This window comes from Zosterops lateralis (assembly GCF_965231275.1).
Source record: "Zosterops lateralis genome assembly, chromosome: 8".
In the NCBI taxonomy this organism is placed as follows: Eukaryota; Metazoa; Chordata; class Aves; order Passeriformes; family Zosteropidae; genus Zosterops; species Zosterops lateralis.
The window spans coordinates 3,499,701-3,526,290 of NC_139768.1; the positions used below are offsets into that span (position 1 = coordinate 3,499,701).

Genomic DNA, 26,590 nt, shown 5'->3' on the forward strand with positions numbered 1-26,590 from the left:
ACATTAATTGCAGCCATTTTAGGTCTTTCTGTTTTCAGAAAGCAGAGGGAGAAATCTTCACATTGAAGGGACAGAAGATGTCAAACAAATCAATAAAATAAGTGGTAACCAACTGTCAGAATTGGATGTTATACTGCAGAGTTTATAAGAGATTAAAAGATGATTCAGCAAATCATTAACTGTGACACCCAGAATATCACTGAGATCAACAACAGCAATAATAAAGCGGGAAGCAGTTAAGAGTGGGAATAGGAAATTAAAGTGGAGAAGTCTGATCTCTGCACAGGTAAACTGTAGGATTATAGTAAAGCACAAAGATACTAAACACAGACATGGTGAAAATGGACTGACTTTTGTGGAGGTAAGTAATGCTCCACCTGTCTCTAAACATATTTTTAAGGAGCTGGTAAGAAGGTCAATAAAGGAGATACTGTTAATGCATTTCAATTTCTACAAACCTTTCAATAACCTTTATCTAAGTTATCTTGGGATATGAGAGATGATTATCTGATGAAGCCTGAAGAGCTGAATAAAGGCTGCTTTTACAATAGAAAGCCAAAATTATTAGAGGTTACCTTTACTGGAACCTGTGTAATTCAATATATTCATAAATGACCTAGAACTAGCAGAATGGTCAGGAGGATTTTTTATTATTTGGAGTACTCAAAACTGACCATAGAGAATTGCAGGAAAATTGTATCACCCTGTGTGACTTGGGATAAAGAGGCACATCAAGCTCAGTGCCTGCAAATGCAAAACAACCTACAGGGGGAAAAGATGGCCAAATTATAAATGCTGGTGGAGTTTAAGTTAAACTCCCACTGCCTGGAAGATAAGAGATCATTTTGATTAACTGCACAAAAGCCATTCTCAGACAAAGAATTAACAGAGTGCAAAACAAAACATGACAATCTCTGTCTGAATCCCAGACTCTTGAGAACACTTTCAAATTCTGGATCCTCATGAAGAATAAAAGGGAGCTGGAAAAATATTCTGTAAATACTAAGGAAATTGGCAGAGAAATTACACAGAAGGACTATAATAAAAATCCATCTGATTATGGCAGACATGAAAGAGCAAATAGTGAAAGATAATTCATTTCTCCTACTATGGCAACTCAAAGGCCAACAACTTTGACCTTTTTGGCAAATATTTTAAAACAAAGGGAAGAACTACAACAGTAAAATTGTGGAACTTAATGTCACTGTGTGATGTGCAGATAAAAAAATTTGAATTAACTTACACAGGTAAAAAAAAAATTCAAATAAAAGTTGATCAACATGCATTAGATTTATATTGATGTAAATACTAGGTATTCTAAAGGCCAAAGTCACCAAAAAACAAAGGAAGAAGTATTTACTTCATCTGTTTCTTGCATGCTTTCAGGGCCTGCTACTGGCCACTGTCACAGTAGATACTCAGTTGAGCTGCAAGGACTGTCTTTATGATAAAAGGTATTTAGAAATTACAGGTTTTGACCTCAGATTTGGGAATAAATGAGGATGCTTAGATCTTGATCCTTCAGGAAATTATTTTATAATAAGACATTAGCACTGAAAAGAACTACCACAAGGAACTCACTATTTTCCATGCTAGCTCAACAAAATTTTCTATCCCATTCTGTTTAGAAACCCTGAGTAAGCACCTGGAATACCTTGGGCTTTGTGGAGATGACGCAGAAGCTGAAGATCAGATCCTTGAAAGCTTGAATGGGATTCTCCAGGCTATTGCTGAAGATAGTTAAGTATCACTCTGGATCACTAATTAACCATTTGCACAATTCAAAATAATTCACGGCAGGTTTTGTTTATTGTGATAATCTGTATTTCAAGAAGTGATTGCTGCTGGAACTATAGCTGTCCTCAGGCTGTGTTGCTTTCTTTTCTCTCTGTATAAAACTCACAAAATTACCTGTGACCAGATAAAGTTGCTGGTCACTAAAATACCAAAAGCTCCAGAGAAATTGCAGGTTTAATATTCTATTTACAACAGACTCCTAGGATTAATTTAGGGTGACCCTATCGGGTCAGGCATTTTAAAAGTAGTTTCTAGTCTACCTAAAGCCTTTGCACATTCTCCTAAAATCACATAAACCTGCATTTATTTGAGTCTCCTGGCAGATGGTGATTTACTACCTTCAGGACAGCTGGCCATATTTTTGAGGAAAAAAGGCTAAGGGAATTATCTGTTCTAATTGCTGGTCTAATAAAAGATGCTGTGCCCACCTACAGAATTAATTGCAAGGCCATACCTCAGGAATAGCATCTTAATCCCTGACTTCCCATGCCTTACACAAGCATCCTTTTATAGTCAGAGAAGATGGAACTGTTTTGCTCTTTCCTTTGCCTCCCCTGCCCCAATTCAGCATATAGCAGAGTAATCAGCTGGAACCAGAATTGCTGCAATTCAAGGAGATGACTGTGCCCATATATTCACTCTCAGACAGCCTTTAAGAACCTTGTTCAGCCAGAAGCTTGGATCCCACAGATAACCCACCCAGAACTCCAGGAAACAAAGGAGGATGTGAACAAAACAGCTGCAAACCTACTGCAGGTATTGCTAACACTCTTATCATTGCAGAGCAGAGATCCTTCCGCCTACTCAGAGAGAGTGGGATCTTCCCAGCTTTGGCCAAAATCCTGAAGGGCAATCCAAGATGTGCAGTGAAAGCAGCCCACGTGCTTTCAGAGATAGCCAAAAATGGTAAGTCGTGCTCAAAGATTACTACAAGGCATTTTACAGCACAATCAGCTTCGTGTTTTCGCCCCTGAATTTTATTTCATTGCTATTGCAATTGCTTTATTCCTGAATGGAAAAAGCCTGGCATTCCCTCTCTCTTGTCTGTGCAGAGGAAATGAAGAGACCATGCATTGAAGCAGATTTGGTTCTAACACTGATACCTTTGCTGGAGAGCACAGACCAGGAAATGCTGCTCCACGCTGGGAGGGCCATTGGCCGCATCTGTTACGACAATCGTGAGTATCCACAGAGGAGACGCTGCTTTTCCCTGGCTCCAAGGCATTATTTTAAAAGACTCCATAACCTGTAACTCATAATAAGTTTATGAGACCTGAGCACATCGTGCACTTCAGCCTCCAGTCAGGTATGCAACCCACAGAGCTCACAGACACCTGGCTGAATGCACACCAAGCACTGCCCCAACTCTGGGTTCCTCTACATTCTGAACTTCAGGGTGGCACATCTCTGTCAGAACTGCTTTGAAATCACAAGAAGAGCAGATATCATAACCAAATTTGCAGACTTGCCTTAGGTCCAAATCCTAAATGGCTTGGACTTCTTCCAAAGTAATAAGAACATCTATAAAGCAAAGCACTTGTTTAAAATGTGTGTTAGGAAAAAAGAGATTTAAAAAAGTACTGAGCTATTTATCTATACAAGGAATAGTCTTCTCTGAGGACCACTGTTTGCATGCTGGAGATTTTTGTGCTCCAGATTGCCTGGATACCAACTCGCTTGCTGGTCTCACAAGTTAAACAATTTTCGTTTACTTCCCCAAAACAGTTTAAGGGTTGTTTTTTTTTTTCATCTCTGACTCTCAGACTGACCAAAATATTTACTGTATAGTGAAAGTAATATGGAAATTTGCCAGTATCTCCTACTTATGTTCTCTAATCCTTCTAAGTGTGGATCTGCACAACTTTACTTATAAAGTAAATTACATATAATTATTTACTTATTTTACTTTACTTATTATTTCCTTATAAAGTAAATTATATAATTATATATAAAGTTGTGGGTTTGCCTCCTTCACTGTTCTTACAAAGAAGAACAATCTGTTCTTATGACAAGAACAATCTATACCTGGTATAGATTCCACCGAGCTCCCTGCAAGTTACATGAATTCATCAGGGAATGACACAATGGTTTAAAAAAGCTTTTTTTTTTTTCCTTACAATCATATTCCTGGCTCATGCAACTCCTGTAGACAGCATTGCTGCAGCATATGGCCACCCTGCACATCTGCTTCCCTCCTGGCAGAGCACAGATTTGCCAAGATGACTGTGACATGCTTTAATAAATCCTATTACTAACACAGCAATAAATGCATCAAGGAGTAAGAAGAATTAACTGCACCAATTCCCTGTCTGAATCCCAGTTGCCTGGGCTACAACATCACCAGAGCTTTCCTGGTGTCTGCCATGCACTCTGTCACCCAAGCAGCAAAACACTGCTGCAAAAAGCAGTGCCATTGTGCCATTAAACAACCATCACTGTCCAACTTTTTGTCTTGTAGTTCTCAGCAGCCTCAAAATCATTCCAGATAGTAAGCTTTCATTCATTACAAAATAAGCCACAAAAAGAAAGAAAACAGTTATCAGAGTTTTCCTGAGCAAGTACATGTGGATGGAGACAGTGGCTTAATGCCTTAAGTCAATGTCAAATCAGGAGGTTTAGCAAAAAATCTGTTCCAAACTTGCATTTCCTCCACATCAAAGCTTTACAAACTCAGAACAGAGAAAGAACCAGACTACCTTGCTGCTGAGCTTCTCAGCTGGACCCTTTCCACTGATGTAATCAGTTCCTGATTTAATCACCTTTACCACCTGTGCTTTGCTGAGCAGGCAGCCTTCAGGAAGAGCTGGTGAAGGTTGGGGTAATCCCATCACTGGTCCGGATATTAACTGACTATGCAGAGAGTGAACCCCTTGTCCACGTTGCTCTGTTGGCCTTGTACAATCTGGCAGACCTTGGTAAGTAAGGTCCTTTTTTAAAAGTTTTTCTAAGTTTTTGCATCTTAGAGCAAAATATCATCTCCACACTGTCACACCCTTTCCATTCCCACAGGTTTGAGGGCTCTGCTTGTTTTCTCCTTTGTTTTTGGGGTGGGGTAGGGGTGGTGTTTGGGCTTTGTTTTTAAAATGCCTCTGATATCTATTCAAGAACTGGCCACAGTATCTGGATTGGAGAAATAAATACTCTTTTATGGAGTACCAGCAATTACTTATCCTACATTAAAACAATTAAGTTTTAACAGCCAGCTTTTGAGTCCAAATGAAGAAATGGCATAACTTCACATGATAAACTGACAGTTTCAACTACCTCATTTTTGGTATATTAAAAGCTTGCTTATTACAATTTCATTTCTATTTCAGTTTCTATACATTACCAAAACAGCTTCCATTTTCATCTACACAACTTTCAAAGCAAAAGCATCTCCACTAATTTAAAATATATTTGCCATCCTTTACCCAAATTGTGAGTAGTAACAGAAGAAAAAGACCAAGTACAAAATTATTACCACTCTTTATATATGTCTGGCTAAAATTTGGTCTACTGTTGCCTGCATTTAGAGGAGATGCAGGGAAGAGGACATGATCTCACACTGTCATATTATTTTCTAAGGAGGTCTGTCCTTATTATATCTGTTAGATTATTTAATACCATATTCGACTGAAATGTATTTTATGTCAAACTGTGGCAAGCTTTGCTAACATTCATCTTGCAGATGTTTAGGATCCCAGCAAGACTCAAAGCACCTCATCAAAGCAAAAAAAAAAAAAAATACACTGCTACAGCAAACTGACACATCCTAATTGTTATATTAAATAATCACACTATGGATGGACTTGTACAAGTCAGTAAAATTAATTTGACACTTATGAGGTTTACAGAAATTATAGAAAAAACAGTTAAAGGACTTGGGGAGAGAAGAGATAGAGTACTGGTGTCTCAGTGCTGAACTTTGTTGTTGTAGAAAAAGCCTTCAAAAACAGCGTCTGATCACTTCAGATCATAGGGAGGTATCTTTAAACATTTAATCCTATTTTAAAAATTGAAAATCCTGACTTGATCACATACACAGATTCAGCCAAGGAAGCTCTAAGCATGACAGAAGTTGCTGAACAGCTGGTGAAACAACTGAGGAGAGCAGAGAGCCATGAAAGGCTGGAAATTGTCTTTGAGGTCCTGCAGGCACTTGCAGAAAATGGTAAGGCTCCTTTTGGTCTGGGGGGAACAAGGGGACACTGGGTATTGTACTGGCCTAAGCTCTGGGTTCCTTGTTTGCCATGGGATCCTGCTAACACAACCAGCAACCCTTCCAGGAGAAATAATTCCCAAGAACATGCAAAATCCTGGCCCAAACAACTCTTGAACAGGTGAGACAACAAAGAAGGGAGAGTGAGTACCATTCCACTGCATTTCAGTAGATCCAAAACTTACAGATTCAAACTTACTCTCCACACTGGGTAAGAGGAAAGCAGCAACACAGATAATTTTAATATTTTTTTTTTAAATTAAACTGGGTACCAGTTCAATCCCTGTTTGGGCCATTTACTTAAGAGTTGTAGTTGCTGCTCCTTGTGGATCCCTTCCAGCTCAGAATATTCTGTGAATCTACAGAGATGCACACTCTAAGCAGCAGTGCAACAAGCACTGACACTGCTCCACCAAAAATATCCAGATACCTGACAAGTCATGAAAGCTCATGACTGGCAACACAAGAAACGTCAAAGACCAGTGCAGAAAGCTTTGCTCATTCTGCCTTGGTGTCATTCTAGCTCCAGAAGGCTCTTACAAACAAAACCAATACAGTGACTGCACCTGAAAAAAAGACTGGCTAAAGTTCAAGGATTTTGCTTTCTAGTTTGGAGTGCTTCCACTAAGAGCTGAGAAGCTTTTAATGTGCTTTTACTGTGATCTCTGCAGATGCTCTGAAAGTGCAGTTGGTGGATGCAGGTGTGCCAGAGGTGCTGTCTGAGATCCTGCTGAGGCTCCAAGGCAGTTCACAGGCTGAAGACATGTGCATTGTGAAGGCTGCATCAGATCTCATTGTCTCTCTGCTTCTTGGAGGTAAAAAAAGGAATGTTACAGGCCAGGTACATTAAAAAATGAACACGCAGAAGTTGCCATCTCTGTTGGTTTCTTTTACTTAACAGGCACCCATCCATAAACTCTTTTATCATCCTTGCAGGAATTCTTCTCAGACACGACACTTTTCATTTCTATGGCCCAGTGCTTGTGCCTAACAGCAACTTAGTTTATATTACTACTGTGCTGTATTTTGGGCAATACAGATGAAAAAATAAAATATCAAGGACTGGTCACTTACACTATATCCCACCCACTCTCAACCCCAAAGCAACATAAAGGTCTTAAATTATTAACCTTAACAACAAACTAAGTCATCACTGACTGACAGAAGAGTTCAGTTTGGGGCTAAGATAATCAGATATGAGATATTCTCTATTCCTCATAACACAAAGAGTACATGGAGAAGTTTTTTGCTGAGGGCTGTGGCATCTCTTACAACACAGATACTTGCACCACATCCAGACACTTGCAGGAACCAAGATGGGGCAAGGCTTATTGCTAATTTTACAAAAGAAATGGGAAGGTTGGTTATTCTCTACCCTCAAAGATGGAAAGCCACTGTTTGTTAATGCAGAGAAAACCAATAAACACTACCAGATTTCACTTCTCCCTCGTTCTGAAAAATCTTACTTTCTTTTCTGCAGACTAGAGACTGCCATGCTTTTAAGTAACAGATGCTAGTGATGCTATAATAATTTGGGGGGCATAATTGTGAAGAAAGGGGTGATCAGGCATGCAAGTTTTTGCCCTTTTCTTTTTCCTGAACCACACTTTATTAGAGGGGAGACTATGGAAATACTTAATGGCAAATATATTTGTTAGAAATAAAAAAAAAATAAAATAAGACCCCAAAAAAAAAAAAAAAAAAAAAAAAAAAAAAAAATCCAACCCCAAAACCACACAAAAACCTGCAGAAAAACCCTCAAACAAAAAAACTCAAACAAAAACCCCCACAGAGTTACTGCTGTTTTAGGTTTTAAGTCACTTTTAGGAAGGGAGGGTTACTCAGACATAGAGGGGAAGGGGAAGAAATCTCAAGCCATTTTATATTTCAATTCCTATTATAGAAAGCAATGAGCCTTTATACTCTGCAGAGAGGAAGAGAGATTCTTATGAGCAGAGTCTTGGAAAGCATGCTGGGCTCAATCAACCAGCAAAAGATCCCCACCACACTCTGCCTGTCCTTTCCTCCCACTGATAGCTACTGTGCCTGCTTCAAACTCAATTAACCAAATGGCTCAACTTTCTGCATTAATAGGTGCTTAATTATTAGAAAAGATTTCCTCACATTTGTCCAAATGTTTTTGGGTGTTTGTTTTTTTTTTTAAGCAAGCTATCATCCACACATCTCTTCACCTCCACCTCACAACCTTTCCAGGCTCCCTTTCTTCCTTGCCTTACACCTTGTTCTGAATGAGCCATTGTGCATCATGGCCCTACAGAGGGCACAGAAGTGCCCCCGGTGCCTTTAACCGGCTATTTCAACTTATTCAGCTGAAAGGCTTGCTTTGTCCCTCCCTCCTCTCCCCCCATCTTCCCCACAACAGCATTAGATGTTTCATGTGCAAGAAGTGAATAATCCCTCTCATGCCACTGATGTATGCACAGCTTTTAATCTGAGAGGAAAAAAAAAAGAAAATATCCTATGGAAATCTGTTCTCAGCATCAAATGACTTAGGCAGTGAAAAGATGACAGACAGCTTTTGCAGCTATGAAAAGTGGCTGTTCCTATCAGACTTTAACTATGAGCCATTAAATTGAATGTTCTGCTGCTATCCAAGAAAAACTCCATAGGAGAGAAAAGCAATTTGCAGCTCTGTGACAATCAAAGCAAGGCAACCACTAATGGGCTCTGCCTATATGCACTTTACTACATGAAGGAAAAAAAAATGATCTGACATTTTTTCAGTTTGAGAGATGGGGGGAGGAGAGGATTAGGTTCAATTAAGATTAGTCTATATGAAGATCAAAATATTTTCCCTGTAGAATTTTATCAGACCAAAAGAGGTGACCTATTTCTATGGAACCTGTTCCTAAAGAGGGCTGGGCAATTCTCTTCAAATACTCTGATCTCCAAAGATTTGGACCAGGCAAGAGAACACTTCAAGAATGACAAGCAAAACCATCAGCTTTAGAGAATGTATGCATAAAATGGTATCAAAAGATTTTTGTGTGAGTAGAATTCCAACTATTTCACAGACTGACAGTTCCCTCGTGAAAATATCCAATTACATTTTACAAGCATTTGACAAATTCTTATCTAACATATGTAAGAATACAGGGGGAAAACAGGCTACTAAGTGAAATGTTAAGAGATGAAAAGAATAATTGGCACTCGTTCAAGAGACAACAGGAGTGTCTATGACTTTGGGGTAGAAATAACATCCAAACCAGCAAAGGTGTTGAAATTCCTAAGGCCCTTTTTACATGGTATACATGCAAAAATTAGAAGTCTGTACATCTCAGTCTGTAAATTCTGTTAGAAGCATGAGAAGTACTAAAGCTGCTTTTGGCCATGTATTTGCACAAGGTGTGTACAGTTCATTGGATAACTCTTTATTCCAGGTGAATATGTCTTTCTATTTAGTGTTCACACTGTTCTGCCATTTTTAACAAACAGCTTTCACAAGGTAAGAGCACAGGAATAAGATGTTCAGGTGTGTCAGGCATATACTTCTCTTGAGGTACAATAAACTGCATAAAGCAAGATGTAGAAAATTATTTTCCAAATGGCATCTTCAAAATGCTTCCTTCAGAAAGGATGCCATCTGTAGTATAGAGAGTTTCCTTTTGCTCTTCAGCAGAACTTTTTCATTTCCTAACAAGGTGAGCTGAGCAGCTTCTGAAAACAAAGCTGCCACCTCTACAGAGCAGGTTCTCAAAGACAAGAGGAGAGATCCAGACACGCACTGGATCTCAAATCTGCAGAGCATTGTGGTAGTTTTTTGGAATGCACAAATCTGTTCTTTCACTGGTATTTAATAAACCAGATCTCTCCAGGACACCTCTTATTTTCTGAGCTTCATGTGAGTGCAACACAAATAGACTTCTCATTTCAGAAAGTGAGTTTCTCAAAAGAGGCAAGAGAAACAAAGCTCTGATTCTTTCAGGGAAAAGTTAATGACCATTTATTTCATAGAAAACAAAGAATAACAGCAGTACAGAACTAGTAATCAGATTTACCATTGGTGGGTAACATCTCTGGTTTCACAATAGTGTCTTTAATCAGTAGAATAACAAAATTAAAGGAGTTTTAAAGCTATCCTGGTGAGAAATGAAAAATGCCACTGGTATTCTACTACATGTATAGTGGAAAAAAAGCAGCACTGAAGGGGAAAAAAAGAGACTGGAGAACCCATGATTTTGAATTTGACAGTGATTGTCCCTTGAAAGCTCTCTTGAGCTGAGCTCCACAGGAGTCTGTCTCAGCATCAGTTTACAGGTAGCTGATGCTCACTTCTCTCTAAAAGAGCTGAAGGTTGCAAAAAACAGTGCAAAAACTATAGCCTTGATCCTAGCAAGACATAAAAATAGCCAAGGCAAAGACTCCCTGGATGCTGAATTTGCCTCACTTGTGTCTATCACTGTGTTTTCTTACCTCTCTCCCCTGCTTGGTCCTGCCCCTCTCTCCAGACGGCAACTGCCTGCGGATGTTCCAGCTGGGAGTCATCCACCAGCTCCTGGATCTGCTGGAGAAGCAGGTGCAGAGTGGGGACACCTCTGTCCAGCAGGCAGCTCTCAGTGCCCTGCAGAGCCTCGCTGTCCCAGGTACAGGCTGAGCACAGCTGCCTGACTGCCCTTCTCTGCACAGATGGGCCATCCCTGCAGCTCTGGCCAAGGCACCGACACCAGTCCCTTGTGGTTTGAGGGACAACTGACCTCTTCCCCCTCCCCTCCAGGAACATATATTTGAATAATTCATCAGGGCTTCCTCATCTACATAAAGAGCTTAAATATAATAAAGTGTAATCTCATTAGCAGCTGCTGAAAGAGTTTCATATTAACAGCATGCAGCAGCCCAAAACAAAAGAATCAAACAGGGTTCATAGCTTAAAATACAGAATATGGGGTGGAGGCACCTGGTAAGGATGTCAAACCTTCTCTTCTTATCCATTCATATTACACAGAACCAGTAAATCTTAATGTTCTTTGAAGCTACATTTAAAAAAGCTCAACTCAATAATAAAATATCAATATAGAGCATTATCATTATCTATTCTGTTCAAATCTACTGCAAACCATTCTAGATGTTTCCAAGTGTGTGGACACTTAAAATATTACTCCTATAACATACTTTTCCTTGTCAATTCATAAAAATATCTGTAATATCTGTTAGATATTCTCTAACAGAAATACAACACTTCTAGAAACACAATTTCTATCATTTTCAATATAATCTGCTACCTGAAGAAGAAAAAATGAAAGACACCTGGTGGAAATCCATAACCATGAATTAAATATAGGTCAACGCTTGGAAATAGACACAGAAGAACTCTTCAGTTCAAGTATTGATCTTAAAAGAGAAGAGATGGTTAGAAAATATTGAAAAAGTCATTCTGATCTAGTAAAAGGAGTCAGTCTATGGCACTGAAAAACAAGGACATTAAGAGCAAGTTACTTAGTAGGGTTTGCTTCCCAGTTTGCCCAGTAAAAGGCTGAAGGGATATTACAGTTATCTCCCTTATTTCACTGTCCAATCTTCCTCACCACTCCCCCAAAAATATATCCAGAAGATGGGGAAAAAATTGCTCTGGAGGAAGCAGCTTTTGGTAGCCCAGTTAAGCAGTATTAACAGTCCTTCCAGACAAGCTGCTGATTATTACAAGGGATTTACTGCACTGACCACTGGAGCAAAGACACAAAAATGAGGAGAGGAAAGCACAGAAACAAAGGCATGAACAACAGGGGATCAGTGAGCTCAAATACAAAAATAAAATCCATTTTCAAGAAATACGGCTGAGTAAATAATTTCTGTCCCCAGTTCAGTTAAGATGAGGTTGCACAGAACAGGCTTCCTCAGGTGACTGGGCGAGTGGATGGATAATCTATTACAAATAGAAAGAGAAGCAACAATACTGTGCTTTATGTACTTTGTTCTGATCCAAAGTAACCAAAACTACCCAAGAGCAGTTCCTATGAAAGTTTTAGCCCAAAAGAGAAGTCTAAACAATCAATCAGGTAGTCCTGAGCTCTCTAACAAGTGGACTTCTCCCTAGAAGCCTAATAGAGCACACAATTCACAACAGTTAGGTCCTATCTACATTTTCAGATGCTTGTGCTATTACTGAGCCTCACATCAAGATCTCTTCTCCCTTTTCTAGTTGTCAGCAAGGTTCAGCTGCTGGAGGAAGGCATCGCAGAGCGGATCGAGGCGCTTCTGAGGTCAGAGAGTCCTCCTGTGCAGTTTAAACTCCTCAGGACACTGAGGATGTTAGCAGATGGCCAAGGTAGGCACTTGTGGCAACCCTCCCTGGGATCAGCTCTGAACTCCCCTCCTCCCTTACCCTGCAAACAAGACTCAGGGCTGAGTGTCCTGCTAACCCAATTCCGTTCAATCTGGAGAGCTTCCAGCAAAGATTGTTGCCAGAGGCTGCACACGCTTTCCAGACTGCCCCAGTTGGCCTCAGAGGGAGCTGAGAAACAAACCACATGGAATGAATCCACAGCAGTCAGTGAGAGAGTGGGCAAAAGCCTAAAAAGATGTTTTTCACCAGAGAGAGAGCAGAAGTATGATGAAAGAGAGCCAGTTTTTAGTGTCAAATCACAGGGCAGCAGATCAATAAAGAACTAGAGAACATAAAAGGAATAAAGGGAGCTGGGGTGGAGCAAGGCAGGAGAAATTAATTTCTCCCAGTCCTTCTATACACATTGCCAGTTTTATCTTGCCCACGTGGCTCAAATGTTGAATTTACTTTGCATGTTAATGTATTGGATTATCTACTTGCACTTCATTCAGTTTAACACACAGGGGGGTATGCAAAAGCAACAATAATCTTTCAGTGCACAATACTGTGTTTTGAGAAACATGCACAATGTCAGATTTACATTAAGATATGCTTCAACATCTTAATTTATTCTTAGCTCTTATCAGACCATGACACAAAAAAAAAAAAAAAAAAAAAAAAAAAGTATTTTGTGGTTTGGTACTGCCTTTCACACTGCCAGGGCAGCTGCCCTAGAGCACTAATCAGCAGTGATTCTGTGATATGCAGGAGTAACATAAGATAAAACCAGAATAGTTATGACCATTTTGTGATGGGAAGTGATAACTGACACAGGACAATTACAGACATCACTTCATTGGTTATATGAAAGAGGAAAACCTCACTCTGCTACATTCCATGCTGCACTCCATTGCACTACTGCAGACACCACTTAATAGAACTATTTGAGTCTTTTATAGAATTAACATGCATGATAGAAAATTTAGATAGAAAATTTAGATCTCATTCTTACATTAATTTGCACCACTTCCAGTCCAGTGAAAAGCTGCTTTCACTTACATTTCACCGTGGTAGGAAATGAACATTGCAAGATACATAGAAACTTAGCATCTTCTTGTTCTGAGGCTTTGAAATCATTGTAAGGTCATTTCTCCAGAGTTATATCCCAATTGTGACAGGGCATTTAACATTAAAATTGAGACATCACAGTAACATAGATCTAAGTTATTAAACACTAAATTATCTTTTTTTAATTTCATTTACCAGCCCTAATACAAAGTTGGAATTTGGCACAAGGTACAACTTCTGAATCTGAAGCAACATAATTATCAAAATGCAAAGTAGAAAAAAATTTTTAGGAGACTCAATGTTTATCCATTCCCACCTACGAACAAACAATTCTCCCACTTTTAATTACCTTCTATTCTGTTTACCCACGAGCTAATATTGCCCTTAATTAACTCAGACTGAAGCTCTTATGAACACACATCTACCAAGAAGTCCACACTAAATTAGTTAATTGCCTTATAAATTCATTACTCTGACTATCAGCAGGCATGCTGAGGCTTACAGACTAGAAGAGGCAGGTTTCTTCCTAACCACAGAAAATTGCAGGCACATCTGTCAGCTTCATTACTCTAAAGAGCTGTTAACTCCTGCTTCTTCCACCACTTGGCTTCAGAGGAGGAGAGTAATTTGTGCACTTCACTAACAAAAGGACTTTCAGCACAACTGAAATGATAAATTTGAATAAATTGTGAGTTTAAAGTTTAACTTTCAACTGAGCTTTATCTCAAAGAGCTCTACTGCCTGTCAAACTTTGCAACAAATCTCTTAAACTGGTTCCATCCTCCAGCCTCTTACTTCAACTTTGTGTACGAAACTGGATTACTGTGATCTCTGCAGATTAACAAGGAATATCTGACTGGAAACAAATTTTGTGTTACAGGAGGTAACACACAGGTAGCTGTGCAATCCCAGACTCCTTGTAGGATTTTGACCTGTGGATTTTTCCTTAGTGTACTGGGCAAATTAAAAACTCTGTGTACTTCCCCATCTCCCTCCCTAAAACAGACAGAAACTTAGAGCTTCTGGAAAATATCCAGAGCAGTCATGGGGTTTATTGGCACTGACCTTCTGGTGCATGCTCCATCTGATTCTTCCAGCATATCTCAAAAGAAATGCACCACACAGAGAAAGGAACAGGAGCTGGGTGATGCCTCTATCAAACCTATCCCTATCTGTGAACAGATGTGCACATAACTAGAGTTCCACTTCCTAGGAAAAGTTATCTAGTGATGTTCATTCAAATGTCAACCACAGACACTAATATTTCTAGCAAGTCTTGAGACAGGGTTCCTGAAACACAGGAAAACACAAATTAAAATTCCCCTTCCACACTAAGGGGTATTTCTGATACCTTATACATGGTTCAAGACACATTCTTAAGACTCATGTCATCAATTACTGACATGCTGCCATTCTATACTAAGACTTGGCTGCCCACACTACCAACAGTAACAAAATATCACAGAAACAGCATGAATAGGTTCCCAAGTGCCCACGATCACATTTGTGCAAGTGCCAAAAGCCAAGTGGGAAAGGGACACGCCTCCTGAAACATCACAACAGAATAATTGTTTTCCAAGACAGACAGCTGCTTATTTTAAGCCCTGCTTCAGCAACCCCTTTAAAAGGATGGGTCTATTGAAGCAGCTTATTTTGTCCTCCCCCTGCATGATTCCTTTTGTAAGTATCTCCAAGATCTTTTCAAAGCTCAATTCTTCAATTAGTGTTCTTGAAGGTTGCCGAGTGAATGTCCACGGCCACATTCACATTCCTGTGACAGACAGATTGAAGTGTCTGATTTTTAATGCCTCTTGGTGATGTTTTTCTCTTCAGCTGATGCAGCTGAAATCCTGGGCCAAGACCCCCTGCTGCTGAACAGGCTGGTGCAGTGGTGCAGTGTGAGTGACCCCAGCGGCATCTGCGGAGAGGCAAACCGCCTGCTGGCCTCCATCCTGCACCACAACAGATCCCAGGTAGGAGAAATGCTGCTCTACTTCACCCTTCTCAAAGGTTTTTAAAACTTGTAAGACAGAGCCAGGGATTAAATAGCATATACAGCTTCACAATGAAAGCCATGAAGGTTCACACACTGAAAAATCTCTCTGGTTTCCTCAGTAAGAGGAAACCTGTCCATTCCATAAGCACAGACACCTCACAGAAACCAGCACTGTGGTCTCTTACTTGTCAACACTGTCCCCGCTTGAATAAGGCTAGAAAAATGGTAAAGCTTTTCTATGGCAATAAATATGTTTCAAAATTCAAATTAAAATGGTAGAAATAACCCAGAGCTGTCCTAAATGTCAGTCCTCTGGAAGGTCCAAAGAGCCCACTTACCCATGATGGATGAATCTGGCATGATCTTTATGTGCTGGCATTTTCAAACAGGATTCTGTTTTTTGTAAACTGTGCTATTACACACAGGCATCCCAGCCGTGCTTTACTATGAGGTAGTGACTAAAAAAGTAGATACTCTCTGCACAGGCTCTGATAAAGCAAGACTAATCCTTGCTAGTTTGATGGCTTGAAATGACAGAGTGGAATAAAGACAAATTGAAACAAGACAAAATATGTATTTATCTTACAGAGATGCATCTATAGTTCTAAGTATTGATTCCGAGCAGACATGTATGATCAGTGCCAAAAGCAATGTTATCTCTAGTATTCAGGTATTGCCAGTTTGCACTGCAGCAGACAAATAATTTCCCTCTATTCAGAAGCTGCAGCATGCAATCTCATTTCCCTCTTCATTCTACTGTATTCCTACCTCAGAGTTCCATCTGTTTTTACCTTTTCTTCCACAGGAAGTGGTCAAAGCCATCCAGGCAGCACAAGGAGTGAAGCATCTGGTTTCCATGACAACAAGTGAACACTCTGCCATGCAAAATGAGGCTCTGACAGCCTTGGCAATAGCGTCTGCCATTGATTTAGGTATTTTCCTCCTTAAAGCATTCACCTGTGCAAGATCCTCAATGAATAAGAAACATTGTCATGCTGTTAATTCTAGGTAACATGTACAAAAAAAGCATGTTTCTTGTCTTGATTTAGCTCTTCAGCATAAAAAAAAAAGGTTGTCACCATTCAGATCATAAAATCAATAGGTTTTGGGGGTGCCCTGATGTTTTTTATTTAGGATAGAGTCAAATTATCATGCTATGTGGACAGGCACTGCTTGAGTAGCATAGTAAGATGCTAAAAACCTACACAAAAAAAAAAAAAAAAAAAAAAAAAAAAAAAAAAAAAAAAAAAAAAAAGAGAGAGAGAGAAAGTGAAGGTGATGGAGATAAAGGATGATAAAGGCTAAATGAAGAACAAATTACATACTCAAATGGTCACTGAGGACTATAAGTAACAAATAATCTTCTGACAGACATGAGGAAAGAATAACGAAGAAGCATAAATAAAAAGGCATTACAAAAGCTACAAATGAAGCAAGTGAGAAAACTGTAGAGATTCAAACTACTCTTCCTGAGCTAATCTGCAAATTTATGTATGAATTTTTTTCAGATTTTTCCTGTATAACTTGAAACTAAATCTCAGTTTATTACAATAAAGAGACACCACAGAAATCTACATACATCAAGAGGTAGATTGGAAAGAAAAATAAACTTGAAAATCGTAATTTCTGATACCATCAAGTAAGACTGAACTGCCCATTTTACCACTTGTCTACCATTAAAACTCCCAAACTCATTTGGGTAACTAATGGGAACCAACATTTCCAGCACTGAACACTGCAGGCTTTAATTTACTATGAGGTCAACTATATACAGTCAATAGTAGACTGGTCCTGTCTTCAAGAATAAGGCCAGAAAAGAAATTCTGTACAGAAAGGAGCACAGAAATTCTTCAGTGTAGAAGACAGATGCTCAAGATATCCCTGTATAGCCAGTTTGAAATGAAACCAATCCTGAATTTTGTTTTTAAAAGCAAGCATATTCACTTTATAATTTCTTTTCAGATAACAGCTTAGGGTTACTATTTGTTTGCTTATTTTTCAGAAACTCTTGAAGAATCTTTTAAAGAATCACAGCTAGTTCAAAGCTTACACAAACTTCTACGAGATGATAACACAAGTCCTGAGGTGAAATACAATTCAATGGGCCTTTTGTGCAGACTTCTTAATTCAGGTAACTTCATTTTAAGTTGTCTGTGATGAAAGATGAATATTTGTGATGAAGACAAATGGTTTCTGTTACCAATATTTGCTGCCTGCAGTGCTCCAGTGAATGAGTAAAGGATATTGGAGGTTCATTCTGTATTGATCACCAAAAACCATAGTCAAGTAGAGTTTCCTTCTCTATGAAAAGCTGATTTAACCATCAGTTGAATAAAATAAAAAAAGAGAGGAAGGCTTTATTCCAGTGATTCAGTGTCATAACCAAGTCCCAAAATAGCAAAATTACAGTCTTGGAGTAAAGGCATCTTTGTCCAACTTCACCATGCACAGATGCCAGTCCCAGAGCATTTCTGTGTCCAAAGGAACAGTCTGTGCCACGTTCACAGGCAGAGGCTGAGACAGAGCAGCCATTTAGCAATGCTGCCTTCACACAGTGACTGTCAGTCCCACTCCACAGTCAGGGAAGACTTGAAATGCTTCAAGCAGGATGGGACTATCCTGGATGAAAAGGAGCACCTTGAAACCAGGAGTCCAAAGACCTTATGGCAGCTTCTCACACCTTAACACAAAAATTACATAAATTGAAAACAAAGGCTGTGCTTAGGCAAAGATGGATCACAAATCCTGAGCTGCCTTTGAAATCCTGAAGCCATCCTGTACTAGTCAAGCTGGATTTTGGAGTATACTCTATTTTATCCCTGTAGCCACACGGATATTGGAATAGGGGTAAAGAACTTGCAGCTTTCAGTGCTACTATGAAGCACTGACATAACAGATATGATCTATAAGACTTCTTTCCAGAGATGTATATACTTAGCATTTTATAGACTAACCGTAAGGCTGAGTTGAGTCTTACTGATATGGAATGGTAGCAAAAAGCATATAGGCAAAAAAGTGATAGAAATTGTCCTGTATTAGGATTTCAAATTTTGCTTTTTTTTTCTGTCAATAAGTTCTTGGAAGTCAAGCAGTAGGAAATAGCCTTAATCTGTCCAATACTTCCAATGGCTGAAAGGATATCTATTAAAAAAAAAAAAATTGAAGCAGCTTATTATGATCAGCAAGATAAAAACCTTTATCTTCTAAGAATTGTTGGGAGCCACTCTGCCACAGCAGGTAACTAAAATTCATCATTTCATCTCCCATTCAGGTGATCTGAGACAAGAAATAGAAAAAGACAAGATCAAAGACACTCTTGAGCAACTCTGCAGTCACAGCAACGCAAATGTGGTCAAGGAAGCCATCACAACATTAGAGGCTTTGAGAGGAGAGACACCCCACTGACCTCCCTCCTCCCACAGGGCAAGGCAGCCCTGCTGCTGGGGCAGACACCAGCTCTGCAACCCTTGCATTTGTCAATGCTGCAGCACAACCAACACTGCTGAAAGCTCAGGGGTAGCTCTTGCCTTGCAAGCTGTGTATAAAAACCCCTCATTAGCACATCTCCTTGCCCTGGCACCACTGCTGCTCTTCACTGAGCCACTAACACAGCACCAGGAAAAAGTCCTGTAAAGCAAATGGTGTTAAGAAACAACACAGGAGAAACATTCAGGCAATTACCACTCATCATACATTCTTCAGCTGCTTGGTTTTGTGAGATTAGGACACACACTTGCATTTTTCTTGTATCAATGGGACTTTTAAACAATTATATAAAAGTCTTATCATGCAACCTGAAATATGAGTTAGAATAAAGCTGTAGCTTAATGCAAAGGGCTGTCCCCAGTTCAACATCTGCACACTGTGAATCACACTGTGAGCCCAACTGTTAGATGAACATGCTAAAACCAAAACCATATTTAAGCCAACTCTCCCTTCAATCCCCAACTTTAAAGCTCATCTCTGAAACTGTACCTGCTCCTGGTAACAAGTAATATTCCTAAATACCTGAGGCTACAGTCTTGTCCTGATTTCAGAGCTGCACCTACTGGAATGAGACTCTGCAGAAGGAAAGTTTACAAGAAACTGCAGTCAATGAACACACAGTGCTTAGACCAGACACAGAAATAAAGCTATAGTCAGAAATTACAAGTGGGCAGGAGTGAGGATGTGGAGTCAACCAGCATTCCATTATCATCCATAAGAGAACTGGGTTTAACTTTAGATCATGAAAAAAAAAATGTAGTAAAACAAATGTCTCTGAACATTTCTGTGGAATCCTTTTGTATTTAAAAAGGTCACTGGATGACAAGGTAACAGATTCTATTCCACAGCTTGTTCTTATTGGAACTTTTTGAAGCAGGTGAAGGTACTTGCAGAGTTATGTTGTCCAGACCTAGGAGATCACATTCAAAACCATGAAGTCGTGGAGACTGAGAGCAATCATTTTTTTTTAGACAGCAGAAAAGCTATTGAGAAAAAAGTACACAAGCACTGATCTTCAGAAACCTATTTCAAAGCAGACTGTATTTAAAAGACAACAAGGCTTCATGATCTCAATTTGAGAACCACTGGCTTATGTCTGCCAACAAACATGACAACTTTGTTACTGCAAAAGCTTTCCCACCTGCAAAACCCAGTAACACTACTTAGCCCACTACACTCATCACCAAGTATCACTCTCAGGAGTAGTCCTGAGAAAAGGAATTTTATAAAACCACCCCAGAGAACTGCCACTTGTTGAATAAGACACAAACAAGTTTTGACCATGTAACAGGAGGAAAGAAAACCAGCACTTTTAACTTTTTTTGATGTTCAGCGATTTAATAGTTACTCTACACCATTCTGCAGCTCTTCACTTGTTCAGGGCTTTCCATTAACATGCAGAGAAAAGCATCAGTCTTATCTATTATTCAAAAGCCCAAACTGAAAAGGAAAAATATCAAGAATTAATTTCAGCAAAACACAAAAACAAGCACCCCTGGACCTTCACCATTTCTGAGTTATCCACAAACTGCAGTCTCAGTAGCCAGTCTAAACCTTTGAGAGTGAAATATTAGTGACTGGAAGCAACAAATCTCAGGAATCAAACTCCAGGAGTAGAAAATATTAAATTTTATTTAATCAAATTTAAGGCTTGAGAAAAAAAATATATTGAAAGTCACTCAGAACAGCCATCTCAGGAGAGGAGACAGGAACTGCCTTTCCAGTAGCTGAACTGAATGACAATACATAGGCAGTAAGGGGAAGAAAGAAGGAAGGATGGAATGGGGAGACAAAACCCAAGGCAATTCTACACATAAATCAATGGCCACAAGCCATTGAGCTCCATGGACTGGAAGCACAACTCTGTCCACATGGCACTGCATGAGGTCACCAAAGCTAAAGACCTCTTGGGAAGAAACATTCAGGTTTTCATGAGGCAACCCAAGGTCCCTTTGGTCATCACTGCACTTTTCTCAGTGCTTATACTCATTATTCTCCTCTTCATGTACAGGGAAGTTGTGTCCAAATGCAGTTCTATCAATAAAAACAGAGGCAGCTGCACTGTCAAGCAGACTGACAAATACATCCATTGCTTAACGGAAATAAATTGTGCTCATTTCTGAGAAATAAAAGTGATCACACTGAAGTTTGCTTGTCTCAGTCCAGTTCTTCAGGTCTGACCTCATTTGACATCTTCATGAAAAACCCTGGTTCCACTGTAGTGTTTGTGAAGTTGTCCCAACTGCAACCACTGAATCTCAGCACCAACAATGTATGAAGCCTCTCTGTGAGACCACTGAATTACTTTTCCTTTGAGGCTTTAGAGGCAGGCTCACATCCAGATGCTTTTGATGACGGCTTTTTTTAGACCATAACCTAAATCTTTAGCCATGAAGTCACTGTAGGTCCACAGAGAAGGTGCTAAATAAAACTAAGTAGAAAGTATTCCCATTACAGGTCTGAAATTACATTAGCCCTGTATGGGCATTCTTCAGAACATACAAGGACAAAACAACCTGGAGCCCCCAGGATTTTAAAAATGATACTGAATAAGTACAGAGATAAAAAAAATCCGCAGTGGCGAAAAAGAAAAATCACTCCATGAATTTAAAGATCATCAAATAAGTTGAACTTCTCTCAAATTCAGTCCCAAGTAACTGAAACACTGATACAAAGGCTGGTGTTAATATGGCCAAAGCCATTAACAACAAACTGTGGAAAGATAATCAGTTGAATTCTGGTTTGCATACAAAGAGTACTTAAAAAACCCAAGTATTCATTTGTTTTCAGGTAACTTGGCAAGATTTGCAGACCCTGGAATCCTAATCTGCAATGCTGGCTCTTGTCAGCAGCTCATTTCAGCGCATGAAGTCCACAGCCATCTTTGACACCACAATGATTTTCACCAAACTGCTGGAATTCCTTCCTAGCATTAGGAGCTGGCTGTGTCAAAATCTGGCAAAGAGAAATAAACTCCTTAGGCTGGAGTTTTCAATGCAAAGTTTTATGACTACGAAGTTCCATACAGGAAACATCCTTCTCCAATTTTACATATATCAGATTATCACACATAACCAAGGAAGTTGGTTGATGAGGTGTTGCAAAGTTTCAAGCACCAGAATTTAAAGCAGAGTTTGCTGGCCACTGCTCTGCTGCTTGCCAAGTCATAGTACAATCACACACTTCTGGCTGCTCCTCATGGTTCAGATTCAACAAAGAAGTAACACAGACCTCAAAATTCACGGCTTTACAGAAGAAATGCCTCTTGCTCTCCCCTCAGTGATCTACTGCTATTGTTTTCTTGCTGTATACCAAAGTTTAAAAAGCCACAGTGTCCTTTTAGCCATTTTACTTTCAGGTTTTCAGATGAGTTAATAGCAGACTATTCTCTGCTACTCTAAGGAAATCAGCCATCCTCAGACGAGCTTCCTTTTCCTGTTGTGTCTCAATCACTGGCCAGAAAAAGAACTATGGAAGCTGAAGTACACATCAGCACTGTCTGAAGTGCTTCACAAGCTAGAAGGATGTCTGGACAATAAACCAGACAAAAAGAGTCTTTACTGTTGATCAACTTTTGCCAGTGAAATGTTTTTTGATACATGCATAATAGAAAAAAAAAAAGGACATAATATATTTAAAAGTTTGGCTTCCAAAGAAAGCCATATACTCTACAAATACAAGTATTAAATCCTTCAGGCACACTACATATAGTAAAATATCATTATAAAAATAGATACTTTTCTAAAATTTACACTGTGTTAGGCACTGTAAATGAACTTGCTCTCCCTGAAAAACCTGGTGTCACTGGAAGCAGTAAAGGATGTTATAGGGCCCACAGAAAAACTGACAGCTACAGCTACTTCCAAGAACTTCTCAGCCACATACTTTTAAAGCTAAGGATACAACACCAAAGTCTTACAGAAGAGACTGAAACTCCTACTGAACTGTACAGATCCATCTACTAACCCTCCAACAAAGGGAGGACTGGAAGAAGAGGTTATTTTTCTCTTGATTAAAATAAAAGCCCTGACCTAAGTAGGACTAGCTCAGTTTCATGTAGAAAATGACTGAAGAAGTCATTCTGGTTCACTGTATTTTGATTCACATTTGAACCATGAACCAGGTAGAACTGATGGCTCAATAGCTTTAGACAAGATTTAAAAATTCAACAACTTTTCCTAAAACTGTACTTCCTTATTTAAAAATACATTTCAGTAAGTATTAACACTGAATTTGTAAGTCTTCCATCAGTCCTGTTCGTGGCTGTTAACATTTGTGAAGATCAACAGCAGTTGAGAGAAACTGGAGGAATAACAAAAGTCATCAACAGCCAGCACAGCAATGCTTGTTACCTACTGAAATAAGTTGCATTCTCAAGTGTATGCACATGGCACTCTCTTACAGACATTACTGATCATTGAAAGGATAAGCATTTTTAAAGAGGTTTTTCTTCTATAAATAAAGAATATTTACATTTTTCTCAGACAGGAAACAGCATCAGGGCTTTACACCCTCTTGCCTGAAATAAAGATTGGTAAAATTTAATGCTACAGTCAGATTTTTCCCATCCTGTGAACTGGTTTGAATTTTTCAAAATAGTGTGGGGTTTGCCAACCTGGGTTGTTTTTTTTTTTTTGCATAACAAGATCAATTAAAGATCCAGACAGTTGGTGATTTTTTCTTTCCAATTCCCAATTATTGTTGCTGGATATGTTGTCAAAAACAACTGGATAAGTTCTAGTGTAGAGATTAATATGATTGCAAGGTTCTGAAGAAATCAGCATGCAACATTTGAAAAAATGACATTTTAAGACAGATGACAGGAGTGAAGACAGAACAATCTTCATAGCAATCCTTCAAGGAAAGGGTTTACAGCAGTTTCAGGTCTCCCTGCTACAGTCTTTAAAATCTATTCTGCTGATGTCTTGGGAAATTCCATTTCTTCCTCAGAGATCAACGCAGGTGCATTGAGTTGTTAGAAAAAAGGTAGACAGCACCGTGTTTGCTGATTTTTTTTTTTTTTTGTAACAGCTTCTAACAAAAAGCATGAGCAGGGGAAAAAAAAATCCACATAAGGCTTTTAACAACAGGAACGTTTCATGGTCCGTGCATTTCTCTCTCCTTGGTGTCCAATCAATAATCTGAACATCCACTGTCTTGCAACATGTGTTTGCTTCCATATTCAGAATGCATTACTTGCCTTTACAGCTTCAATATCAGAAATCAATGTCCTGGCTAGGAAAATCCCAAAAATCTAAAAAGATAAAAAACATGCAGTTTGTGAGATAAAATACTCGTAATGTACCAGTCTGCAAGATGTTTGTTGGCAGGTTCAGATACCATTTCATAGCCAAGATCATCCATCAAAGCACGACTATTACTAAAAAGTAATAAAGGCAACAGAATCCTGCAGGTAATAAAACTCATGAGAAAGATGCTTTCATGTAAAACTTCAGCAGTATTCAAAATAATAAGCTTCCTGATGCCTTAGAGTTCAAGGAAATCCACTTAGCCAAGTCTGAGTGTCATAAACACCCATGCTTACCTACTGCTAAAGCTACAAACCAGACAACTTTCATTCATTCCACAACTTTGAATAACAACCCAGTCAGTTTTCAGATCAATTTATTTGAAACAGACAGAATGTACCATTACCTGTACTAAAATAAAATTCTTGTCACAGACAACAGTAGTTTGAGTAGTCCCAGATTGTTCAGAGACATTTCAAATTTGAAGTTTTATCATTCATGTCAGTTGTCAGGGAAATTTTCCTTTACAAATTGAGGATAAATTGGTAACTCAGCAAATTTCCCTCAACATTCTTAGAAATAATATAAAAAACTGGGGTGAAGTTTTGGAAAGCTAAAAGATTTCATTTAAATGTAGTCAAGTTATATCTAATTCTCAGTCACACTGCTAAACAGCTTAATGCACGAGAAAGATCCAATTGGAAAACACAAATAACTTTAAGTGATTTCACAGAGCCTTGAGACATGAATAAAGAATAACACTGTCAAGTTATTGTCAATCAACACACTTCCAAAAGATTAAACTTTGTGTCCTGACCATCTTCCTAGCAAGAGCTGCTGTTCTTAGCATAGCATTTCTCAAACCCATGGGAGTATTATCAGCACATGGTGATAAAAATATATCAAACCCTACCGAAGGCAGTATTACCAGGGCTGGAGAAAGGTCTTTTGCTAACACTCAATACCCAGCTATTGTCAATCACATGGAAAATACTTTCTGTAGCAGATTTACAAATTTATTATTTCCCATTAAAATGAAGGAATTTCGCAGCATGGAAATCAACAAAGTGCAAAGAACTGCCACAATGAAAGCAGGATCCACCTCTAAAGCAGCAATCATTGAGAATTTCAGCTCTCTGATGTACTGATGAGGTATTAGAAATCACAGCAACTCCATCTGGTTCTGCTAACTCACATTTGCACCCTGTTCACCTCTTTCCCTGCTCTTACATTCCCAACCTTTTTGAGCAGCATGGTATACCCACTGACAGCTGGCTGAGGTAACCTTAGCATGAAGGACAAAGTCATATCTTAAGTCATTTCAGGTTTGTGATAGAAGGCTGGAGCTCAGCTGTCTGCTCCAGCAGATCCTCCTTAATGACATTGAAACAGAAGGAATATTTTAAATAATAATCATATATTATATATGACTAAATTAACATTACTATATATCCCAATAATCACAGACTTATTACTGCACTGTATTTTTAGAATGACTTTCACTGCTTTGTGCAACAGATATTTTCATACTAGGTCCTCTTTACTATAATTGGTGTTTCTGCCATCCTCTTACCACACCTAAAAAATCCACATTCAAAATATATATTTTACCTCTATCTATAAGTACTTTTACCTTCAGTAGGTTTTTATCTGCTAACATGAATTATTTTTTCAAAGAATCAACACTAACAACTGACCTGGAGCAGTGAGATAGCTATGAAGACACCAGCAACAATGTAGATATTTCGGGGTAACCAAGCTTCAAGTGCATGAATACATCCTTTGACAAAAATCTGATCATCCCATTGACTTTTGCTCTGAATGTAGAAAGGAAGAAAAAAAAATTACTTTTCTGCTCAAGTTTATTAAAAGATCAATTACATGATCTAGTTAAGCTAATGTTTTGTCACTTTTGCAGTAAAGTTGCAGTGAAGTTTTAACCACACTTCAAAAATACATCTGAACTGGGGAATATCAGACACTGGTGTTTGTATCTTCCTGAAAATCTTGTAATTAAAAACACGATAGAATTAACAGATGGTCAAATTAACAGGCAATAGATCAGCAGAGTTTTACTATTACAACTGGCAATTAAAATGCACACTTAAAGTCAAGTCCTGCCCCTTTTTGAAATACACCTTTCCCCTCACCCATTCCCACTTGTTTTCTCTACCCTCCCACAGTAGAAGTTTACTTTAAACAAAGGACAATGTCTCCCTTGCTCTACCTGCAGTATGATGTATCTCAGTCATTAGTTCCTAAAATTTTGAGCTGACACATCTGTCAACAATCTCATCTCTTTTACAGTTTTGTTTATGCAGGCACAGAATGCGACAGACAGCAACTTACCTTCTTTCTGATATCATAGCCACACTGTGTATTCACAACTTTTTGCTGCAAAGCAAGAGAGATTTTAAATAAACAAATCAATTGACTTCTACTCACTTCTCTGTACACAGCGAGTTTTTCCTTTTATATCATAACCATATCAGAATTGTCAGAGCCAACCATTT

General features: G+C 38.9%; 2 protein-coding genes across 3 annotated transcripts in view; one reads left to right on the forward strand and one right to left on the reverse strand.

Annotated features, from left to right (window-relative positions):
• The first annotated feature begins 2,849 nt into the window (after positions 1–2,849).
• On the forward strand, positions 2,850–19,690 carry LOC310911848 (rap1 GTPase-GDP dissociation stimulator 1-like). Its single transcript, XM_083865843.1, has 10 exons — positions 2,850–2,979; positions 4,588–4,712; positions 5,825–5,950; positions 6,670–6,813; positions 10,468–10,602; positions 12,156–12,281; positions 15,180–15,319; positions 16,148–16,274; positions 17,345–17,473; positions 18,614–19,690. Exons 1-10 carry the CDS (start codon positions 2,855–2,857, stop codon positions 18,745–18,747), a joined length of 1,311 nt encoding a protein of 436 aa, XP_083721969.1. The 5' UTR covers positions 2,850–2,854; the 3' UTR covers positions 18,748–19,690.
• Positions 19,691–20,153: 463 nt separating this feature from the next.
• The window catches only part of TSPAN14 (tetraspanin 14), a 30,611-nt gene continuing 24,174 nt past the window's right edge, over positions 20,154–26,590 (reverse strand). The window contains exons 7-9 of one of the 2 annotated variants that reach the window (XM_083865950.1): positions 26,427–26,471; positions 25,775–25,894; positions 20,154–24,082 (exon numbers count right to left, since the gene is read on the reverse strand). In XM_083865950.1, the coding sequence (XP_083722076.1) occupies positions 24,011–24,082; positions 25,775–25,894; positions 26,427–26,471 (237 nt within the window). In that variant the 3' untranslated portion in view covers positions 20,154–24,010. The remainder of the gene's footprint in view (positions 24,083–25,774; positions 25,895–26,426; positions 26,472–26,590) is intronic. The other variant, XM_083865949.1, reaches the window with a different exon arrangement.